The 24,007-nt window shown below is 39.1% G+C and overlaps 3 protein-coding genes and 1 pseudogene across 4 annotated transcripts; 1 reads left to right on the forward strand and 3 right to left on the reverse strand.

The window, feature by feature from the left end:
• The window catches only part of LOC149036763 (uncharacterized), a 386,542-nt pseudogene that overhangs the window by 195,865 nt on the left and 166,670 nt on the right, over positions 1-24,007 (reverse strand).
• LOC113682895 (centrosomal P4.1-associated protein) lies at positions 196-15,489 on the reverse strand. 2 transcript variants are annotated; one of them, XM_089188876.1, is made up of 23 exons: positions 15,073-15,489; positions 13,501-14,669; positions 12,401-12,470; positions 11,705-11,769; positions 11,318-11,575; positions 10,670-10,830; positions 10,154-10,256; positions 9,391-9,565; positions 9,143-9,265; positions 8,587-8,700; positions 8,029-8,381; positions 7,200-7,379; positions 6,610-6,713; positions 5,900-5,993; positions 5,528-5,701; positions 5,043-5,112; positions 4,305-4,416; positions 3,611-3,778; positions 3,110-3,272; positions 2,471-2,611; positions 2,078-2,151; positions 1,539-1,734; positions 196-952 (listed from the first exon to the last, which is right to left on the reverse strand). In XM_089188876.1, exons 1-23 carry the CDS (start codon positions 15,215-15,217, stop codon positions 815-817), a joined length of 4,350 nt encoding a protein of 1,449 aa, XP_089045002.1. In that variant the 5' UTR covers positions 15,218-15,489; the 3' UTR covers positions 196-814. The 2 variants fall into 2 exon arrangements, with proteins under 2 accessions (XP_089045002.1, XP_089045001.1); XM_089188875.1 differs by having other exon boundaries at positions 5,028-5,112.
• Positions 15,435-19,489, forward strand: LOC113682898 (ketosamine-3-kinase). Its single transcript, XM_027200075.2, has 8 exons — positions 15,435-15,714; positions 15,816-15,899; positions 16,038-16,141; positions 16,565-16,724; positions 16,823-16,876; positions 17,448-17,589; positions 18,449-18,623; positions 19,364-19,489. The coding sequence occupies exons 1-8, from the start codon at positions 15,547-15,549 to the stop codon at positions 19,431-19,433; spliced, it is 957 nt and encodes a 318-aa protein (XP_027055876.2). The 5' UTR covers positions 15,435-15,546; the 3' UTR covers positions 19,434-19,489.
• Positions 19,294-24,006, reverse strand: LOC113682896 (peroxisomal membrane protein 2). The gene is made up of 5 exons (XM_027200073.2): positions 23,842-24,006; positions 23,227-23,331; positions 22,668-22,830; positions 21,894-22,013; positions 19,294-21,114 (listed from the first exon to the last, which is right to left on the reverse strand). The coding sequence occupies exons 1-5, from the start codon at positions 23,961-23,963 to the stop codon at positions 21,037-21,039; spliced, it is 588 nt and encodes a 195-aa protein (XP_027055874.2). The 5' UTR covers positions 23,964-24,006; the 3' UTR covers positions 19,294-21,036.

The following is a 24,007-nucleotide window of genomic DNA, read 5'->3' on the forward strand; positions in this document are numbered from 1 at the left end:
TTTTCTAGCGTGTAATGGAAGCGGGTAAGATGAGCTCGGCTAGCCAATCAGAACACAGTATTCGCTTGATAGCGCCCACGGGCGCTACCAGCAATATGATAACAAGAAGTACAATCTTTTAAGTGTTCATGTAGAGCGATTCACTTAAATATTTCGTTTAAACTACAATTACAGAAATAAGTGGGGACACATCTATTAGACATACATTCAAAATCAGATTTACTTCAGTCATACTTACAAAAGGTCCACTGATTTTATAAACTACCTTATTTGTACTTAATTTGGCGCTTTTGGAGAGACGGTATTTCTCGGGGTTTTACTATCGTAAAGTCAATAGCGTTAAATATCGCGAATCAAACCTACCCAACTTCATTTTCCTTTTCAAGATGTCGTAACATTTGACGACTGCACGAAAGATATTCGAAGGAGGTTTTTCAAATATAGGCGATTCAGATGGAGATTTCATTTCATAACGGAAGATCCAACATAGAATTTACCAGTAAGACCAGTATATAATTTTTGTATTTGCCGACACATGTTCTGTATATGTTGTGGTTATTACATGTTGATCTTTTTTTTACCGGTGATTTGAATTTTTTATGGGCGATTCAATTCCACATGTTAAAATTCTTCGAGGACTTTTATTCCTAGGTCTTCAATTTCACGATTTTTTCACAATCGCAAAAACACGACCTTAAAGACCCACAAAATTTCTCTACTAATACGGTACGTTATTTAATTTTGTCTTGTAAGTAAGTCAGGCCATTTTCTTTGACAATCCGAGGAGTATTCTCTCAAACCGCTGAAGCTACTGTTATCTGTCTTGGTGGGGAGCATCGACGAGGATACGACCCTCTCGATCTTTGACCCGAACCCGTCCCGAAGCGTAACGGGTCTCTGTGCGACCATCGGGATAGACTGTCTTTACTGTCCCGTCAGGGTATTCTCTTTTCTACACAAGAATGGGAGAAAAAGAGAACCAGTTATTGCTGTTGTACTAAGACAGGGTAGAAGTTCTTTTAGGCAGAGAACTCTTAACTCTGTAAAAAGCAAGTTCGTAACTGACACTGGCTGTATACGGAAATGTGTGAAAACTGAGTTCACATAGCAGTAAGTTAAAACAAACTGAATAACGTTTTTTAAGTTGTTCGGTCCGCTCAGAGAAATTTTATGTCACTAGGCATCCGCATATTTCCCAGCATGCAGTGGAGGTAAAAGGGTGACATTTCATCGCTGTCGCCAAAGCGATCGACGAGCTAACAAAAGGCCGGCGAGCTAACAAAAACCTGAGTTTCGACAATCTCAATTCTTGGCGAAAACAATGTCATTTCTTGGCGCTTCTCTCCACTTAGAAGAATAACTGAGCACACACGAGAATTCTGGGAAACCTAATGAAATGTTGGGGTTTTACCAGCGATGGATAGTCACCCGAGGGTGCCATAGCAAGTGGCTAAGCAACAGCTTCAAACTTCAGAAACCGGTTGTCTGAGAATACTGGCCAAAATGTTTAACTAGAAACTAAGACTAATTCTGCTCACTTTATAGAATTTCGTGTGTGTCTCTCTTTGTCCATTTGGGAATTCAATGGTTCGCTCGCCATCCACGCTAACTTTCTGTATAGTACCGTCACTAAATACACATTCCTCTGCTCCGTTTTGGTACAAATACTTTATCGTCTGATCTGGGAAGATAATTTCTTTAGTCCCATCGGGATAATGCTTCTCAATTTGTTTGCTAAAAAGACAAAAGTGAAACTGGATATGAAGCGGAAATTGCGATAAAGTACGGCGTATTTCTTATCTATTCAGGAAGGCACGCAGACACATGAACCAAAAGTTTATTCGCAAAGGAAAGTTGAAAAGGAAACTCGTCAAGCCAGTCCACGCTAGTTAGAAAAATTTGACAAGATAAAAAAAACTTTCCATCGCTACGTTCTGAGGTTGGTCTAAAATATTCAGCCACAGCAAGTCTCTTAATCAGTCGGATGCAAAGCTAACATCGATGGTGAGTTGGCGTTTTGCTGCGGTTTAGGCTTTAAGAAACTTCAGGGGTGTAACATATTTTACTGTACTCAAACCTGGGAAACTGCAAAACCTCCAGCCCGTCTGGATAAGTAGTATGAGTTGTTTGAACGTCAGAATAATAGTACATCTGATAAAAGGAATAGAACATGAACATGAAAAGTAAATTTCCATCCTTGGCGTAACCGAAAAACAAAATCGGGATTATATAGTTAAGAAAGTGACGCCACACGAGCGTTGCTTCGCCCGTAAGAAAGTTGAGGCCTTGAGCAATGCCAGTTAGCGGAGTTTTGGCACTAAGTACTAGTGCTAGACCCCTTGCAAACTCATCGCTTTGCTCCAGGCTTTCACCTTTCTCGCTGTCTAAGAAACGCTCTAACCGCAACGCCAATAATAATAAGAGGTCCTGCAAGCAAGGGAGAATGTTTGGTGCTTAACATTTGCCTCACCACTCGTTGGTCCGGCATGATCTGTTTGACATCTCCGTTGAAGAAAGTGACAGTGATGGTTTGGCCGTCGACACTGATGTCTTTTCTTGTCCCGTTTGCAAAGGAGATCACACGAGAGCCGTCACTATTAACTTTCTCCACCTGGAAATATAATTCGTTTAATGTATCTTTTGTAGAGAAATGCTGGTCTTAGATTGCTTATGATGGTCTTAGATGGTCTTAGAGAGGACTGGATCAGAGCCCTCTTGTGGAAAAGAGACTTGACTCTAACAGCACCTTCCTCCGACAGAAGTTCTAATGTGAACAGTTCTTGCGAACTTAAAAACAAACCTGACAAGTATTTTTCCTTTTTCTTGTCTTTTTTTTTTTTTTTTTTGGGGGGGGGGGGGGTTTGAGGGTGCGGAGGATAGCTTGGTAGCCTGGCATCCCACTTAGGGAAAATAGAAAATCTCATTGTCACTTCATAGTGTGGAAACTGGCATAAGCTCCGGCTGGATTGGCAATTTTGGATCGAGAGCCATGTTCCCAACAGCCAAAGAAATATTCCAAACCGGTGAGAGGTTACTGCCATGGACCAGCATACCATTCGGGAGGAGTAACAATATTTCAGTTTGACCGATTTTGTCAATTGAACATTACCTTTCCATCAGGATGCACTATTTCTCTTGTATCTTGTCTATTTCTTTCATCTGAATTGCTGCTTTCCCTTGCGTTATTCTCATCATATTTTTCCTCATCTTGGAAATGAACGTTTCGTTTAAACTTTTCTCCTCTTTCAGGCGTTTTGCTTCTTCTTCGAGGACTAAAAAAAAAGCAAAAGAGGTAATAATAAACACGTGATGTGAAGCCTTCTCCCTCCTTCTCTTCACTCTCTTGGAGGATGTTTCAGAGATGATTCAAAACGACGCAGCATAAACGACAATATCCCCTTCCACCCACTGAGAGACGTGCACCCACTGAGAGACGTGTTCGAGACAGCCTCGAATGGCTGCTTTGTGCACATTGCCGATTGCGTCGTAGCGCATTACTGATTGGTTGATACATTCCCTTGAGGTTTCTCAGCCAATCAGATATCTTTAAGGATCTACACGTCAAAAAAGTGTGGAAAAGAAGCTTGGTAGAAAATAAAGGAATTCTGACCTTCGTTTAGATTTCATTGTATCGCGATTGTTATCATCCACAGGCTTCAAAGCAGAGCTGATTTCTTCCTTTTCATTATAAAGTACATCTGATGGTGTATTTTCGTCTTGGCGAGAACTCGATGACTGATTGTTGTTTTTATCAAGTTGTATAGCAGCACTTGGTAGCCTGCCAAAAAATTCATAAAGAAGTCAGTCTACGTCAATTTCTCAAAATCCGCTTTTCATCCGCTTTCCATCGCTTCCTATTGGTAATGCCAACAGGGGGCAGTTCTTCATCAGTTCTAGGTAAGATCACGGATCGAATTGGACAACAAAAATATCGCAATTTCCGAGAAAAATTGTAATTATTGGAAGATTGGCTTCCAACTTTCAAACTGAAGAACCGTGGACATAAGTCCTATGAACGAAACCCCTCCGCTTTGGTACTTCCCCAGCTTTGGATGAGAATTTTGTCTTTGTCATGGTTAATGTAATGGAGGCGGTGATTGGTGGACTCATTTAAGTGTACTCAGTGTTATCAACTGATATAACTGTCCGAATACAATTCGAAAGAACAATCGGTTAAAAGAAAAAGACCAACAACAACAGCATCAACAACAGAAGAACCGGTCATCCACCAATCACATTTTGGGAAATAGCACTGGTTGTAATTATGATAGTTGTAATACATCAAGCCAGTGTGTCTATATCACCTGGTCTCAGGATCAATGGTAGCATTTTCAGGAGTAGATCTGGGCAGTACTTCAGCAAGAGCTGCTCTCATAGGAGGAGATCGGTGACGCACGGGGAGCTTGGGCCCTGGCTCTGAGGAATTAAGGTAGTTAAGAAGACGAGTTAAGTTTGTATATATTACATATAGGTTATATATTTAATATTATTGGCTCAGAGTAGAGCATCAGTGCGCGGAATCCGAAGGTCTGAGGTTCGATTCCTCATGAGGGACTCTTCTTTTTTCTTTGCCTCACGCATCTTACTTTATTTATTAATAAATATTAATTATAATAATAATAATAATATATTTCTTTACGGAGCTCAAAACTTCTCATCTTTCTTATTCTATTTACAAGAGTTAAGGTTTATTAAGCAAACTTGATCGAAAGAAATGAACAAAAGCATTTGTTGAAAAATATGACAGGAATGATGACGTTTGCAATCCTTATGATTATAGCAGGAGTAGTTTGAGTTCGCTTTTTCCAGTGCTAAAAGCTCCATTAAAAGCAGATTCCTAGCACGGGGTAAACATTTTCTTCATTGCTCTCAGTTTTGTTGCTTTTTGGCATTCCCAACCATGTACGTCGGTAATGCAAACCTCTTTCTTCCCAGTTTGACATCCATTTGGAATATTAAACGAACTGTTCTTAAGTCAGAAGAAATCAAAATTGCCTTTGCCGGGATAAAACAGAAATGCAGGACACCATGTATCAAGTTACCTTCTTCCGTCGCCTTAGCAGTTTTGCGCAGCAAAGGTTTTTTCGGTCTTGACTCCTCCTCTTCTTTCGCCTGTGAAAAGATTTCAAGTTCTCAAAATGAATGTTAATTTTTGTTTTGTGGGACTTACTAGCAAAGCTGAATAGCGAAATGCTACGTAACAAGTAAGCGGTCAATAACGCGGGCTCAAGTGTACGAGGTTGAAAAATCAGCGAAATTTGAGGAAAAAAAGGGGCTGGCATTTAAAACCGAGGCATCTTGTTGTCGTTGAAGGCCTTTTCCTATTTCCAGTGTATATGAGAGTAAATTAATTTTTGAAAATTTTTAGGGGATGTAAAGATGTTTTGAAAGTTTTCTGTAAAAGAGAAGCGGCAAGGGAAACATCACCTGGAAGTTCGTTATTCAGCTCTGTCAGACTTACTAACACCCTGGTAAAGTCACACACAGCTGATGTATCTCCACATTGTTTTACTGAGGCATATCTCACCTTCGCTTGTTCCTCTTCTCTCCACTGTTGCAGTCGATAGTGTTCTAAAAGCTTCACCTCTTCTTGTAGTTCTTTGTTCTGTTCTTCCAAGACCTCGATCTTTTGGCGGGAACGTGTAGAAGCCGCTGACCAGCGAGATTCGCGTCGCTTAAGTTCTTCTTGCAAATCTGCCATCTATTGAGAGGGGTATGGTGGTTTAAAGTGGTCAATTTTTGCCAACGTTCATTTATCCATGATAAAAACCAGCGAGAGAACAATTGGTTTATTCCAGTCTACTTTTGTTATATTAGACATGAGACAGCCTAATTCCTTTACCATTCTTTGCTCAAGGCTGCATACACAAATCTTATTTTTACAGAATAACGTTTATACCTGTTCTCGTAAACTCTCGATCTCTTCGCGTTCTTTCTTGTCTGGCATTGAACGGGCAGCTTTCTGATACTTTTCAAACACTCGTCTTTCGCGGCTAAAAGGCACAAGTTGTAAGATTGAATTTATGGTATCTTGATCCGAAGACACTTAGTGATTAAAGTATACTAGGCACTACTTAAACCTAATTGATTATCCGAACTTGACGGAAAGCTCAGACACGAGTTATGTGATCGATCAGTAAACTTAATAACGAATCCTTCACCTGGCATATGAATGGTTTATAGGCTATGAGCAAGCAAAGTAACAAAGGAAAAGCACATGGAAATTCCCTTGCAACACGCCTTGGAGTGCCCTGCATCACATCGATAAAACCGCTGCAATTACTTGATTTTAAGCCCTACATAAATTTCAGTTAGCCTCAATAAGCATTAACAAACACACGAACGGGCGAGCTAACGAAAATCCTGTGTTTAATCCAGTGGTAGCTGTCTCGAATCTTGAAATCACGCTTGTTACCGGTTGCAAAATAATAAACCGCGGACGAGTTGCGGAGGAGTGAAAAAAACGAGAGAGGCTTGGGTCGGGTTGGGTCAGGTAACTCGACCCAAACCTCACTCGTCTTTTCACTTCTCCGCTACTATCTCGCCGTTAACCATCGCGCTTTGTTTTAATAACTGAACGCCTGAAAGAGACTAGCTATGAACACTTACCGTAACTTTCGCATCTCTTCCTCCCTAAACTGCTCTAATCGTTCGAGTTCATCTGTTTTCTGTTTCTCAAACGCAGCTATTTCCGTTTGCAGCTTTTTCAAGCCCTGTAAAATATGAGACTGTTTGATCAGCATGTAACGGATACAAACACCAAAAGTTTAGAATAAAGTTTGCAGTGCATTGTTTAACATGGGAAAAATTGGAAAATAATTTTCATCGAACGAGACACTAACGTCGCAAACTTTGACAATGGCAATGTAATTCGAATTATTTTATCTCTTGGTTAGTGCATGCGCTATGATTGGTCGATTTAGCGAACCACATATTTCTGCATGGCACGCTAATTCAAAAATGTATGAATAATTTTGTTTTCTTGATCCGTGCTGAAATTTACAAAACCGAGTTTTTCTCGACTCGGATTTCTGGCCCGCGCGCCTCGCCCCTGGGCCTTAAATCCGAGCCGAAAAAAAATCTTTCTGCAACTTACAGGACGGACCTCGAACTCGGTTAGCAAAAGGTACGTATACCGCATAATGTGACACCATACACTAATATTCGTCTTACAAATAAATAACAAATTGTTCCCACACCTCTTCCCGCTCTTTTCTAATTTTGGCCAGAGCTGCATTCTCAGTCCTGAACTTTTCAATCTCTGCTTCCAATTCTTTGAGCTTCTCCCTGACCGCAGCACTCTGAACTGTGTCTACAGGCTCTTCCTCCTGCCCATGGGCCTTAGGAACATCACTTGTGGCTTGTTTGGCGACAGCCGGCTTTGGTGACACAACGATAAAGATCATTGAAATTGTTTTTCGCTTGAAATCGTTGAAGTCCATCTCCGAGCATAATTGTTCACGCCAAAAGCTATTCGAGGGTCTGAGATAGACCATTCGACCGGCGGGAATTGAAAGTCTCAAGTTCATGCAATCAGTTCTTTAATTACTTACGGGAAGGAATCTTGATCGAATCAGGTGAAGTATCTCGATTATTTTATGAGTTTTCGAGTACAATATACCAATCCTGTGGTTGCCAGTATTGCTTAGCTGCAATGCTTTTGAACAGGTTTTACGTAAAAAAAAGGTGAAAACAAGCACCAGGATATATCGAGAGATGTGTCACGGAGACAAGTCGCAGCGAAAAACGTATGAGTAGAACTTTTTAAAAAGAACCTTCATACTTTCGCCAGAATTTTTTTTCCAAAAGAGGTCGCTCAAATGCACTGTAAGCGAATAATTCAGCCATAAAATCACTGTTTTTGCATTGTTTTGGAAGCAGTGCTAACAGGGCAGTTTTTCTCAAAGATCTGGCCAAACAACTTATCACTTCGTGAGGCCAGGCCTTGAAAGTTACAAATCGGTACAGGAATAATACAGAGGGCTTTTTGCTTATGTTCATGACACGAATTAACACTGAATAACTTACAGCAGCTTTCTGCTTCGGCTTCAGCTGGGGAAACAGCTTGGTAACAAGCGTTGATGTCGGTGGGGTCGACGCAGCCAGCATCCGTTCATCCTCAATTGCATCTGCTACTTGGCTCTTTGGAGGCTGACCCCTCTTTAGGGCAACAGGCGGAGTGGAGGTTACAAGAGGGAATATGTCACTGATTGTCACATCACTGTCATCCTCATCATCTTCGTCGTCATCGGAGTCGACTTCTCCTCCCTTCTCCGCAAAGTCTGTACCTGCCTGTTTCTTTATTGCAGCCCACGTGTCTTCGTCATTAAACTCGTTGTCACTCTCAGTCGAGGGAGGATTGAGGTAAGCTGGGGCCAAGACTGTAAGAAAATTGGAATGTCACAAAGGAGTGACTCGGTCTTGGAGTATGACCTCTCAACGTTCATCAAATTCAATTAATTGAATGATCCTCAGGTGTGAGCTGTTTTTTAATCAATTCTGGAATCAGACTCCAATACGGGAACGACAAACCCAACATATGGCTTCAAAGCCCAGTTAATAGTGGTGCAAATCTAAAATTTTTACCTTTTTGCAGGTCTCCACCTGCTTGTCTCTTTTCATCTTGACCAGAATCAAGTTCCAAGGCACTGTCTAAACTCATCTCCTGTAGAGTCACATCACTATCGTCATCTTCACTCTCTGTTACGGAATATAAACGGGATAACATCACCATCTTATTCCCTGTTCTGCCACAGGGTCACCACTCTTTATGCAGTGTCATTAACAACAATATTTTGACGGAGATCTGAGTCGGGAAGAGACCTTTAGGCGACCAAAGCGACAAGTTATGTACTTCTTGACCGGGTGGAAGGGCCGGACAGAAAAATGTGGCTCGAGTTTATGACGTACGGACCTCGCGCACTAAGAACCTAGTATTTTACCGTCAAGCCCCAAGGAACATTTTATCAGATAACCTTCGCTCTTTCTTTACCTCCCTTTCTCTTTTTAGTTCGCAGCTCGCGCGCCTGTGCGGCTTTTTTCGGCCCCGCTCACGTAATCGTGTCCAGCCCTCATACAAGAATTCTTGTCCAGTGTTTTTCAATAAAAGTGCGTCCGATAAGATCCATTACTTTGAACATACCATTTTCATGAGGTTCTCTCAATTCTACCGCGGGTAGTCGTCTTGATTCATCAATTGACACAGCCCCTTTACCATCCCCACTGCCATAACCTGTGTCAACAGGGCTCAGAATTCCACCTGCACCTGCAAAAGACATCACCGGGAGCTGAACGTCTCAAGTTTCTGATTGTCTCTCGAACGAAAACACTCTTTTTGTTTAAAACTGGACATCAAACTCGCATACATAACTTTCTGTACTGATCTGCTACCTCTGTTTTCGGGCTTGTTCCCAGCTCCTCGCATTGTGTTATTTTTACTGATCTGTGCACTTCCTCCTCTGGCTTTGGCCAACACTTTGACAACCACAGAGGAGTTGGATGAAAAGGAAGCATTTGCTGCAGCTTGTTCTAGGAGCTCAAATTCTTCAAGTTCTTCTTCTTCCAACTAAATTAGTGTAACAAAGAGAAGTCAAAACTAAAAGGGAGTCCTAACTAAAGACTTAATTTAAATACAATAAAGTTATCACTAACATTATCGTTATCAAGAAAACATTATCAAAAGTAATATTACAATTATTATCATTTTTATAAACTATTACCCTCCGGCATGCTTGTTAAGATAGGTTGGAATCGATCAGCGGCTTGTGTAAGAACCGACTCAAACTGGGAACGAATCATCTTAATTCCAGTACGAATCAACTAAATATGATTTGTAAGTTTTGTGATTTGTTGAAAGTTATACTTGAAATTTTCAGATGACGCAATCCGCAGAGCTCGAGTCATTTCGTCCCATATCTTATCGTGAAACTCAGAAAACCATGAATAAAAGAGATGCAAAATTTTCCTCGCAACAAGGAAAAACTGAGCTAGGCGTGAGAAAGCAATAAAGAGCAGATAACAAAAAAAGGAAAATAATGAGTATGAAACGTCCATGACTACCAAAACGACTACATACCACCATTATCATTGTTATCGCCATTGTCATTGTTAAGGTATCAAGGTATAATTTACATGTACAAAATTGACCGTTTACCTCTTGTTTTTCTTCTAATTCCTTCAGTCTCATTTGGAATGATGCATCAATACTGTTAAACACAGAAGGTGGATTACTCTCCTCTGGTTCATCGGAAATGACACTGCGAAGCATAAACATCCAATGAAGTTGACAAATTAGTAAAGGGGATACGTTTCTAAAGAAACTGTGGTGCTGCGTCGATGGGAGAGCATAACAAGGAAATTACTATTTGGTATTATTAACTGAGTTGATGACTTAAATTGGCCATGTCATTTGCTCTGACGAAGGGCTGACGCTCGAAACGTCAGCTTTTAAACTCTTTACGGTGGCCCAGTTAACGATATCAACTCAGTTGACAATACCAAATTACAATGAAGATGACATTTGATACAGTATAGTTCAATTGCATACGGTGCTCCAAGCTGGGGCAGGTTTGGATTTCGACATCAACTAACTTTGCTGCAAAAGTTTCCAATTAGACGAAACATTCAGCCGACAGCTTAACTTTATGTCACATGTAAATGTGCACTGTACCTTGTGGGCATCGCAGCAGGCCTGGTAACAGCTATGGCGACAGGTTTTCCATCTGAGGAAGCTGGTTGGGTTTTTAAAGGTTTAGACCCCGTGATCTGCTGTGACTTCACAGACACTTCAGTCGTCACCTGTGGGCTTCTCGAAGCCACTTTGCGAGTCACCTGTGTTAAAGGAAGAGGAAAGAAGCTGACCAATAAGTTAGAGTTGGTAAGACAGAAGTGAATTCCGACCAGAGAAAACACTGCGCCATTAGCAGGAGAAGAAAAATATTACAGAACATAGATTTGCCAAAGCCTAGATACACGTACGTCTCAAATTTACTCCTTTTCCATGGGACTATAGACTTGACCCACAATTAGTGCACAAAGAAAGTCTTTAAGTTCTTTGATCTTTGATGCATCAATCTCTGGTGGAGTATTTGTGAAACTCTAACACTCCTCTCATTCCCTTTCCTTGGAAAAAAGTGTTTAATTGTTTGTTTGATCAGCAGGGATTTGCTAAAGCAAAGGCATAGAAAAAACCAGGAAAGATTTATTACTCGACGTTTCGGGACCCCGAAACGTCGAGTAATAAATCTTTCCTAATTGTTTGTTTGTTTGGTAACAAAAATGGTCATTATTATGAGTAGCAGAGAAATCTATGTCTCACCTTGCTCTGTGCCACAGGACCTCCACTCACTCCACCTAATCTGTTATTCCCTTGAGATGAAGCTGCCACAGCATTCCCAGTCCTCTTTCCTTTTTTCTGTTGAGCTGTTGTCAGCTGAACAGCTGGTTCTTGGGGTTTTGTTATTACCTTAGCTGAAGCTGACTTTCCTTTAAATCGGGCAAGTCCTTGACCTTTTCTTAGAAATGTTCTTTGGGGTTTTTGAGTTGTACTTTGAGTTTTAGTTGCTGCTTTAGAAGCCTTAATCAAAAACAATTTATGTAATTATCAATAACCAATTTCTGAATGTTGCCATTTGCTACCATAAAAAAGACATGCAAGTTAAATGGAATCACAAAACAGTTACAGGTATGTGGTCATGAAACTAACCTCTGCATCAAGTTTTAGTTGCTCCTCTAAAAGTTCTTCAAAAGTCTTAGCCTGAGATGATCCTCCTACAGAAACAGAAACAAATAATTGAAATTAAAATAGAACTTTTTACAAGAAAAAGCAGTATTAATTGATTCAAATTTATTTTAAATTCAATGAGACAGTCTGCACTCCCTGTGCAATAGTTTAACGACTCATTGGCACTGGTAGATCCAAATAGAGGGTTGGGGGTGGGGGGACCTCTCCCCTGTGGGTAATTTTTACCACCTGACTGATATGAAAAAATTTCTTAGGATGAAACATAGACCAGAAACAGCAATAGATGGTGTAAATGCACCTTGAACACAAGAAACTAGGTTTTATGGGCATGAAATATTTTTAGAAATGTTCATGGTCTTTGGATCATGTTCATTGGTTTCACCATTTGAATAAAACTTAATGTTGTGTGTCATTTGAACTTTGTAATAGGCCTTGCTTACCATGGAGTCTCTGTGGCTCAGTGGTAGAGCATCAGAGTGTGGAATCCCAAAGGCCTGGGGTTCAATTCCTTATGGGAACTCTGAATTTTTTTTTGTCCCATGCTTGTGACAAGACAAAAAAAGGTATATTTTTCTATTTCTTTACCAAGCTCAAAACTTACCAACTCTATTATTCTATTAACAAACTTAATAATCTTTAACACTTCATAACTTATACCTATGCCAGGTTTTATTGGCATCTCATCTCCAACTTCAGTCTGACAGTTTTCTTCCATACGTTGTTCATTCTGATAACAGGGGAAAAAAAGCAGATGCCATTCATTCATTCATTCTTATTTATTCAAAATAGGGAACAGTGTGTCACAATTTTGTAACACAAAAATTTGAAATGATTCAGTTTTGTGCTAGCATATGCTATTGTTATGATATTCTATTGTGCATAATCCATATAGTTCAGTTAACTCCATTCACATTAAACACAGTCAAATGCAATTTAACAGAGTTAAGAACAAAGATCATCAGTGTTCACTGGTAGTCAGCTGTTTTTGCATAAGCGCATGCATCAGAATAACATGTGCTCTTCTATTAAGGCATTCTTGCGTGTGCCTTGAGCGTGAACTTTTGGAATTGTTTGGAGTGGCAGCTCATTGTCTTGGTAGTTTTCCACACCCCTTCCCTCCCTCTTTCCACTGTTTATTCAGTGTGACAGGTACCTGTTTCCATTTCCTGTGAGGGGGCTCATGGCTGGGTTGCGAGGATGTGGAATCTCTATCTAAGAGCTAGCTTCCAATAGTGGAAGTTCCTGGTTGTCTCAGGCACCCAACCTCCACTTAATGATGCAGTTGTTTAAGAGACAGCAAAAAAATTTTAAGGGGAGGGGGGGAGGGTAGTTCATCATACAAAAGCAGAGCCTGTTCCCCATTCAAGTTTCCAAAATGACCTTTGTGTAGTTTTCTGCCGTTAACAAACTTCTTTGCAAGCATATTAAGTTTTTATTTTTAAGCAAGATGGTGTTTAAAGTAAGTCCCCTTACATATTGTGTTGATAAAGTAAATTGACTGTGGCAAAGAATTTTAAATCTGACATTTAGATCATTAGCCTTTCATCGCAATGAACTTAAAACATCGGCTTTAGAATCTCTTTGCAGTGTCAATCTACATTATCAATCTACATTATCAACTCAGCTAACAAAAGCAATGTCATCTTGGTGAACCCCCCATCAATGCAACACCAAAGTTTCTTTAAAAACTTACCCCCTTTATCCTGTTACATTATATTAATTGAATATCTCACTAAGACATCCTCATGAAAACTCACCATTTCCATAGAATCCTGTGATTGAGCCTGTAAGTCTATAACAGTTCTATCCCTTTCATAACTTTCCTCTAATTCTTCCTCATCATCTGACTCTGCATCTTTATCATCTTCATCATTTTCATCCTCTATCTCATCAAAGCCCATGTCAGGCTCAGAATCATAGAGAGGGTAAACCCCACTCATAGTGTCTACTTCGGAGTGTTCATCAACTTGAGAATCTATGTCAGCCACACTTTTTACACCAGCATTGTGACTCCATAACCTCTCTAGATCTGGTGTCATTGCTGGATTTCTATCATACTGAGAGGTATCAATTCTTTCAAGGTTCAGTTCTGGACAGTTATCATTATTTGTTGCAGGATTGTTCTGAAACATATCACCTGGTCTTTGACTTATGACTGGACTTTGAAACTGTGGAGGAATTTTAGTCATCCCAAGGTGGGATAGGGGGTTACTTGTCATTGCTGATCCAATCACAGGCTGTTCTGATATGGGCCTGGTCCCCACCACAGAAGGAATAGTACTAAGGGGGAAACGGTAATTTGATGAGTTCCACATTACAGGATAAACTGTCTCATTCAAATGAGGCAAACTTTCTTGAAATCCGTCTTTATCATTGACAGAGAATTTTGGATCAGGTTTGCCAAAGTGTTGTGGTCCAGGCTGTCTAGTTTGCATTTCAAAATCCATTTGGCCCATAGCAGAAGAGGGCAATGAAAATGTTGGTATGGATCTTGGAAAACCATCTGAACCATTCCTCACAGACTCAAAGCCTCCATCTTCAACTTGCACTCTTGACCCCATATCTAAGGGAGCCTGTAATCTCACACTTCCCTGTTGTAGTTGACTTGTGACAGTCACTGATCCTTCTCTGATAGGTTCAGCTTGACTTGAAACAGTTCCTACAAAGTTTGGAGGACATGTTGGGGTACTTGTAGCAGTTTGTCCTTGAAGTTTTCTTTGGGCAGCCAAAATACTTTGAAGTTTGTTTTGTTCCATTCTTAGTGTCTCCATTTGTTGTTGTTGTTGACGGAACATACTCTCCTGCTGTTGTTGTTGCCACTGACGTAGCTTCCTAAACTTATCCACAAGTTGTGCCTGATCATGGGGCCTGTGGTTCTGTGCCTGAGTTGTCATGTTCCTTACCTTTAAAGGCTGCTGAGATTTTGCTATGGAAAAGAAAGGAGAAAGAGAAACAAAAGGTAAACAAAAAATGCATAGGGAATAACTTTGTTGTGTTTCATCAGCTGTTCAACTTAACCTCAGCTTTTTACCTCCGTAGCAATGGGAAGGAGGGGAGGAAGGAGGTATTCTCTCTAGCATTGCTTCTACGAAACCAAATTTAAAAGCGCTCTTGGACAAATTTCTACGAAAACTTGATACTGGAAACTAAACAGTGAAGAGGCTTACAGGTGTTACAAAAGAGATGCACTTCTAACTATGTGGCGATTATCGATATTAATGACCCAACATGACAAAATCAACTGTAATATCATTTATCTAGATCATAACGTCCTAGTACTACTACTACTGCTACTACTATTGCCCGTTGACAAACCAACTTTTACATACCGTCGCCTTGATCTAGACCAAACTTCGGGTCTGCGTTGGATAACGGAACCTCTCTCTGCAGACTTCTCTCCTTTAAATATTTTGTCAAGAAAGGATTATTTTCCTTTTGCGAAGTATCATCGGCGATCGCTTTGAAACTTTCCATACTTCATGTGATCAGCCTTAGCTGAGGTGTTATCCAGTTCATTTTGTAGATTCCAGTGCATCGCGAAAGATCGCCATGTGGAATTTAAAATTCAGTCTGTAGTGGTGAGTGAAAAACAACTCGATCTATCTGAGGACTTCACAACTTCTTTTTAGACGACAACTAGCAGGTATTGAGCGTTTTAGGTTACAGGAATCTATTGAGGCGAAACCACATTGGAATTTGCATGAAAGGAACGCGCCATTTTTCAAAGTTTACAATACGAGTAAGTCTATCAATTGGCATGCGCTCGAATAAATCCGCTGACTATCGTGATTGTGGTTTCAGACATGGCGAAGGAGGCGACTTCGAGGAAACTCGTAGATCTTTTGAAGAAGGAACTTAAATGTGAAAAATGTGAATCTTTAGGATTTGCAAGTGGTGGCTGTATTAGTGAGGGAAAAAGTTTTGACACTGACAATGGAAAGATTTTTGTCAAAGTGAATACCAAGTCGGAGGTATTAGTTCGTAAACAATGATCCAGGGAATCACCCTTCCTGAAGCTTACGATCAAAATAAATATTTCAACAGATCGATAATTATTTATGCTTTCTTTCAGGCGGGAGAAATGTTTGAAGGTGAATTCCAGAGCCTTGAGGAAATTTATGGGACGGATACTTTGCGAGTACCTAGGCCAATAAAGGTTATTTTTTTTACATGAGCAAGATTATTTCTTATTAAATTTTAAAGTCAGTTTAATTTTACGTTGTTTCTTTCACAAATCGCTCCAGTTGTTGGGTAGGGTGCAACAGTATGATGTTTTCTTTTCTCTGCATTTTAGGTGTTACCTCATCCATCTGGAAGTGGGGCAGTTTTTGTTGCAGAACATCTTGAGATGAAAAGCTTGAGAAAATACCAGTCACAGCTAGGGACAGACCTCGCAAGGTTAATGTTAAATTTTTATCCTTGGTTGAAAATTTCATCGCAGGAATGTTCTCCTTGCTGCAAGAATGCTAATAATATTTTCTTTTATAACTACTTGTTACAAATCTTCAGATATTAGAAATTAGACAATGTCAATCATTGAACATTTTTAAAGTTTTACTTAAGACACATCTTTTTAAATTAGCTTTTTATTAGTTCTTTTATTAACTCATATTTTACTTTTATTGTTTTCCGAAAATTGTAAATTATTATTATTATTATCATTATCTGGACTAGCCATTTATTACTTTAAGATTTTAGTGTTGTAATGCGCACTCGATCATATCTTTATCGCATGCTAGACTGCGCAATATAAGAAATAAACATTATTATTATTATTATTATTATTATTATATATCAAATAATCTTCAACACACCCTTTAGGCTTCATCTGGACAATATAAACAAATTACAAAAAGAAACATCAGAGGAGAACAAGATTGGAAAGAGTCATAAACCAACTATGGTTCTAAAATTTGGCTTCCCATGCACCACTTGCTGTGGTTATATCGGTCAAGACAATGCATGGCATGACAATTGGGTGGTGAGTATGACCAGTAATGTACAACATTTTGCAACTTTTCTTCAGTCATATTACTGACAATACCTTGAGATGAGCTTTTAAAATACTCTTTCCTGTAGACTTTTTATACCAGATGTCGCTTACAACTTCAGATGGATCTTATTGACAAGCAGGTGAGTGAGGTTCATGGTATCAGCCGGCACATCTCTCTACAACTGTTAATAAATGAAAAGAAATGTGCTTGCTGTCATGAGTACAAGGCAAGGAATAGATTTAAGTCACTTACCAGGAATTCAACCCCAGACTCTCAGATCTTGGGTTCTGATCCTTTACCTTGCCTATAGAGAACTCAGTTGTGAGTTAAGCCACCATTGGGCTCATGAAAAATCAAGTATTCATAAGAGTTGTAATAAAGGAGAGATAAAATGAAATTAGACATTTTTTTTCCTCCCAATGTTCTGACACAAAATCTTGAACACTGCTGATTGTAGCAATAATGCAGGATCAGCTATGCTTGCTACACATGAACCTTACACGAAGGCTCAAGCTTACCATAAAGTTTCTCTGTATTTCAGTGGTAGAGCGTAGGAGAGTGGAGGTCTGGGGCTCAATACCTTGTGGGGGATTCTTTGCTGTGTCCCATGCCCCTGACAAATAACTTTGTAACAGTTGCTATGTACTGATTAAGTAATTAACTTTAAATTGAGTTTGTTTGTTTTTTTTTATCATGTTATTATCATGCAGTATGGTGACACAGAAACCAGATCCCTTTGGTCAAGACTTCAGCTCAAAATACCTGAGTTTTTCAAAGGCATGGACATCAAACCTTCTCTACTCCATGGTGACCTCTGGAGTGGAAATGCAGCAGAAACAGAGGATAGTCCGGGTTAGCTTGTATTTTCAGCTAATTCTTAGGAATATTTTGAATTTGTTAAATTATTATTTAACAATGCTAAATGCAGTTTACATAGGTGAGATTTAACTCTTGGGAAAGCTAGCAAGCATTTTTGGGTCCTTAATATGTGGGACAGTCTAAAGGCTTCACAAGGCCCAGGTATTTCTTATCGCATTCTGTTGGGTGTCAAGCTATATTCATTTGCTCATGTTTCCTTCAATGCTCAGTGACTGACAGCCTTTGTCATCCCATTCCTCTCCTTCCTTGTCAGTGGGTACTGGTTAGGAATGTTAATAAATTTCCCCACTGAGATCCTCAGTATGACTCTGCCTGCCTGATGAACTCACAGTGTTGCCTTGGCTACCTTATACACACACACTTCCCAGTCACTTTTTCCACACTTATGTATTAGTTTACTCCACCCAGTTTTGTTCTATAACTTCAACAAATTATTAATATTTGTTAATCTAATTGTTTGTTTAATATTCAAGTTGATATTTATACAATATTTTTTTTAGTTAAGCAACTCACATTGATAATGATAAAATATTATTGCTGACAATGACATTATCTGTTATTATTGTTGTAAAGTCCAGAACCCTTTGACCTCAAAGACTGACGAGTATCTAATTTCTCCATACATCATCACCTCTGAATCACACATTAAGGTCACAAGAATAACAGAAATGATCACAAACTTAAGAAGCTCTTTATTGTTAATAAATTCTCCTTCTCAGCACCTCAGGAAAGATAAGGAGAACAGTATGGAGAATATGCATACTGATATTAGGGTGTAAAGGGTTAAACAGAGATTGAGGTGAGGCTACATGATTGGTCTGCTCTCTTGCAGTTGCATTTGATCCAGCATCTTTCTATGGTCATCATGAGTTTGATTTAGCAATAGCAGGAATGTTTGGTGGTTTCTCCAAGGCCTTCTATGATGCATATCACAAACTGATACCAAAAGAAAAAGGATTTGAGAAAAGGCACCAGCTTTATTTATTGTTTCATCATTTAAATCATTGGTAAGTAACTTACTTTTAAACAACTTTGCATTTCAGTGGACATACCTTCATTTAGCTTCTCCATGTTTCGTCATTTGTTTTGTTTTGTTTTTTTTTCCCACTCCAAACAATTGGCAAATATTTGATCATGAAAAACAAGGTGTGTAAAGTTTGGAAGTGGAATATTAAAAAAAATTAGAGAATACAAATATAAAGAACAGGAGTGGTATCTGACACAGTCATTGACAACATTGAAAAAGCACTGGGTAATCTTGAAACTTCCCACTTTTACTTTGTGTTCTGACCAAAATGTATCCATGACACATTTACTCTTCAATCCTTACAATCTGTTTTTGCATGGTTTTCAAGTTGGCTTTCAATGACAACAAAAAGCAGTAAGAGGCTAGCTTGTGTCTCTCTGCTTCACCACCCATGTCACATGGTCATTGGGATTGGGTCCAAGAACTAGTCTCTATGTAAGCTACCACACACTTGCGGTCCGTAATTTAATTCTCATAATCAGAGTTTAAATGGAGTTTAAATTAACTGCAAAGGCAAGTCAAATATGTGTTTGGAAAAGGGGGGAGAGATAGGGGTTGGGGTATATTGCCAATTATTACCATTTATTACCATGATGTGGAAAAGGGGGGAGGGGTAGGAGTATAATGCCAATTATTACCAGAATGCAATGTGGTCATCTAAACCTTTTTACTTCAAAACAGTTGGATATCATTAATAGCATGGAGTTAATCATTTTACAGGAATCACTTTGGGACAAGTTACAAATCATCATCTTTATCAATTATGCGTGGACTTCTTGGAAATAGCTAGCACCAAATGTACTACAGAAGTTATGAATTTTGTGAAATAAAATCAAGTCATTTTGAGTTTTTAGTTACGTTTGGTACATGAAAAGAACACACTTGATTTAATTAAACCCACTGTACTGTGCTTAAGTTTCAGATTATTCCATACAGATATATGCATCTCACAAGCTATACTATGTAAACATAATTTTTAAAATTATTTAAATGATTTTTTAAAAGTATTTACAGACTGATACCCAGTTGTCTCTAATAGGCAATTTTAAAGTTGTTTACTAACTTACCTAGCCTTTGATTTGGAGTGAGGCTGAAGTTGACCATGTTGTGATGGAGACCAGTATCTAGTTAGCATGACAACAAAATCATTTACATTTGAAATGCAGCAGGGTTTGTATCATAGCAAGGTCACCCATAGCCTCACTCCTGCTCAAAGGCTTGGCAACCAAGCACGTAACTATAAAATGGACTGTTGGTCTGCAAGTCTGAAATCATGACCAGCCTGGTTGTTGGTGTTGTTGCATGTTCTTGAAAATCAAAACATGTCATCCAGATCATTCAAAGAAACATCTTCAAACCTTTCCAGTATTTTAATTTTCTGCAGAGTAAAAATTTAATGTCCTGGACTTTTTGGTGACAAAATTGTTCCTCATCATAACTGAAACAAACAAGTCTAATAGTGCACTTAGAGTTTGTATAGGAGAAATAAATTTGGTTCCTATGGAGAAAGAGGAGTGCATCACACTTGTGCAGGAAAAAGGAGCATAAAAGACAACTGAGCACAAGTCAGTTACTTGGAAATCATCTTAAAGCATGAATCATGCAAAATTAAATATTATTACATAAATCAATAGTTGGTCAAAATTTACCAAATGAACCATTTCTACAAAACAGTCCTAAGCCCTGTATCTTTGTTCTCAAAAGCCAGCAAATTCAAAGTAAACAAGTTTGGTTTAAGAGCCACATTGTAGACTACTTACTAACCTCACTTGCTTGAGCCATACTGGGGAATATTGCACTTAGGTTTCAGTACTTCCACAACCTTGTGCCAATACCCCCCAGTATGGCCCTTAAGCTTGGTAAGTAAGAAATTACTATCACTCTGTTCAGTGAACATATGCACAATTATATGACCACCAACTTCTCCAGGTGTAAATGGAGGCATCAACCAGACTTCTAAACTACAGTTTACAGTTTCTTTGAGTATATATAATTCTGGTTTCAGCCAACTTTGACAGATCAACGAAAAATTCAAAACTTTTGCCCACAGCATTATCACTTGTTTTGGCTTTAGCGTTATCTAACAAAGCATTTAATTTACTTGGTATAAAAATAAACAGGCTTCCTGAAAGATAGCCATATCTACCACTTAAATAGTGTACAAGTCACAATCACCATTTGGGATTAATACACAACAAAAGTACATGAAACATTTACGATCTATGTTTAAATCATCGATTATGTAAGTACTAATGTCACTGAATATAACATCATAATTCCTATCATCTCATTCAAGTCACTCATCAAAAACATTGGTAAGTGCATCTAAAAAAAAATATGATGAACCCAAAATGTAATAATATTATATTAAATCATATCCCTATATTAATGAATTATGACTTCTGTGCACGCTTGCTTGCCAAGTAGATGTTCCAAACAAATGCCATCAGGTTTCCACAGAGAACTCTATACTAAAAACATAAATTTCAAACCATTTGATTATTTATAAATTCCACCTTGTAGAACTCATTGCTGCATTCAAACTTGCTATTTTCAAGCAGGCAGGGGAGATAAGTTGATAACCATTGAACATAATAAGCTATGGGGTTGTTACTTCAGGGAAGTTAAATGGTAAAGATATTGATAAAGAGTTAAATGATATTTTCCTTTTGTTCCCTTTTCTCCTCTGTTTCTTGTCCTTTCCTTTTTTATTTTAATTTTTAATGCTTTGACTATAGTTTCTGTGGGAGACACAATGGCCTTACAGTTAACCCTTTGACTCCTCAGAGTGACCAGCTTCCAATTTCTCCTTACATATCATCCCTAAATCAAACATTACGGTCCCCAGAATTGAGGAAATGATCACCAACTTGTAAAGCTCTTGATTTTTTACACAAATTCTCCTTGTCCGCACCCTTGGAAATGTATAGAAAACAGTATGGAGAATATGCACACTGATGTTAAGGTGCAAAGAGTTAATGCACTGGATTCTGAGTCAAGAGGTCTGGGTAAGACATTTGGCTGGTACAGTGTGTTGTGTTCTCGAGCAAGACAAAACACTGGCAAGACTGGCATTCCATCCAGGGGGAGGGGAAGTTTTACGACTTCTTGCAACAGAAACTGGGATGAGTTGCTGCTGTATAGGCCACTTGCCTCGTGTACAGACTTTACCTATGTGCAATTCCCAATTGGAGTTTGAACAAGGATTTAGCTGATCCTAATATCACCAGTAATAATAAATTTTCATTACCTGTCTGGGTACATAGTTGAGATTGACATACTGAAACACAATCCACACTCTCCAACTCATTTTCAGTGCCGTCCAGTAAGTCTCACGTATTTTCATTATTGCTTCTCTATGAGACTTCCCCTGCGCACGACAAAACAAAAAGCCCTTCATAGTCAAGAACTTGCCACCTTCTTTGATCAGGAGTGAAGCAAGAAAAAAGAAAACTCAACTGAACCCTAACCTAAGAGCAGGCCCTCATTACATGTATGTACAAGACACACCTTTCTCTGCCTATGGGTAGATTTAAGAGGAGTCGCGACAGGTTTTCCAGGGTCCTGGCACAGATAATCAGTATGACCCCCTGCCAGACCTCTCGCTGACTCCCTTGAGGCATCATATTTTCACACAGGCAAAGAAACCTTTGTACCAAGGGACTAATAATGCAGCCCTTTGCACAGCCTAACTGGATCCAGTCTGGATTATAATTTCTTAAACTAAATATAATCTAATTCTGGGTTTTTCATATCTCTCATTTAACATATACACTGTGATTAGTTAATTTAGTAGGCTGTATTCTTCTGTATGGCCTACTTATTACTTTAGACCATTTTTGTTTTTCATTTCAGTGAGAAAAATGAACTGAATCTTTACAGGGCCATAATTGGTCCATTTAATAGGCCAGAATTTCACTGTCCAGCTAAGAGGTCTTAATTACTAGTTGCACTTATTGAAAGGGTCTGGCCCTGACATTTTAAATAACTAACCCTATACAACATAACTGCAGAATAAGCTTACCTCTAGGATTGCAACAACATAAAAGAACACCAACAAAAACACAGGGCTGAATATGCCTCTGTCAACAAACAATCTTTTGGCTTTTGCATAGGAAACCTGCCTAGGGACTAGTTTGTCCAAAGCCTCATAGAAATAGTGTATGAGAGGACCAGTTGCACAAAACCTGTTACGAAAGAAAAGAAAACAAGAGAAAAAATAATTTGGCTCTTTGGCAAAAGGAAATCAAACTATTTCCCCTTCCTGATATTTTTCAATCTTCTTGTCACCTATCTACTTGCTTATGAATGGATGTTTGTGGAGAAATCAAAGGATAGCCACTCTGATCAGCACCTAATTTCTCTTTACTGTTACACTGCTAAATCATTCATTACAATCATGAGAACAAAGGAAATGATTGCCAACCTAAGAAGTTTTGATTGTGAAACTCTCCTTGTCAGCACCAAAGGAAATGTATGGAAAATAGTTTGGAGGATATGGATACTGATGTTAGAGTGTAAAGGGTAACTCCTCTACTTCTTGTATTGAGGATGAACATTGCTATTAATCACATGGTACTCACCCAAATGCGGCAAAGGCTATGACAGGTCGGTACTCAACAAGTCCACCTGTCCCACGTTTGACAATCTTTTGAGAGACAAGATTGCCAAGACCAGCTGTAAGGCCACTGTAAAGATGGAAATTTTGAAATGACGCATTAGAATGCTTTTACTATATCTATGGGAGGTTCAGTTGTCCAGCTGGAGGGGGAGAATTGACCATCAGATCTTGGAAGTTAAAGGGATCAATTGTGCTTTAAAATCAGGTCGGCAACATGTTAGTCTTCAGAGAATGACAAGTGCAGGCTAATGTATCCTCGAGCCGAAAGTCTTCTCCTGTTCGCGGGATAACTGCGCGAGCGCACAGGCAGAATTATGTCATTACATCGCACGCAGTATGCAGCTATAAAACCGAGAGCCAGCACTGCAACCAAGCACGAATGAGTTGCACGCATTCCTTATATTTCATACAGTGCAAGTGGCTAAGGCTGGTCCAATACCTCAACGTACAATCGATGTTGTTCGGTTGTACATGAAACCTAGGAAACTTATTGAGTGGAAGGTGATTCAGTGTTAGAGTCATGATATATGAGCGACTGAATATGCGAATCGAAAAAAAGTAACACATTTTTCATCACCTTGTGACGCTCTTCGTCAATATTGGATGCTCCATGACACAATGGTTGTAGCGCGTGACAAGCTGAGACAAAATTCTTTCGATCTTTTTTTCGTCGCGGGATTTATCGGAAGAACCCTCCATTTTGGATTAGTTTAGAACTCAAAACTAGAGGGGTGGACTGGGAG

The sequence above is a fragment of the Pocillopora damicornis genome, chromosome 12 (genome assembly GCF_964200805.1).
Source record: "Pocillopora damicornis chromosome 12, jaPocDami1.2, whole genome shotgun sequence".
Lineage (NCBI taxonomy): Eukaryota > Metazoa > Cnidaria > Anthozoa > Scleractinia > Pocilloporidae > Pocillopora > Pocillopora damicornis.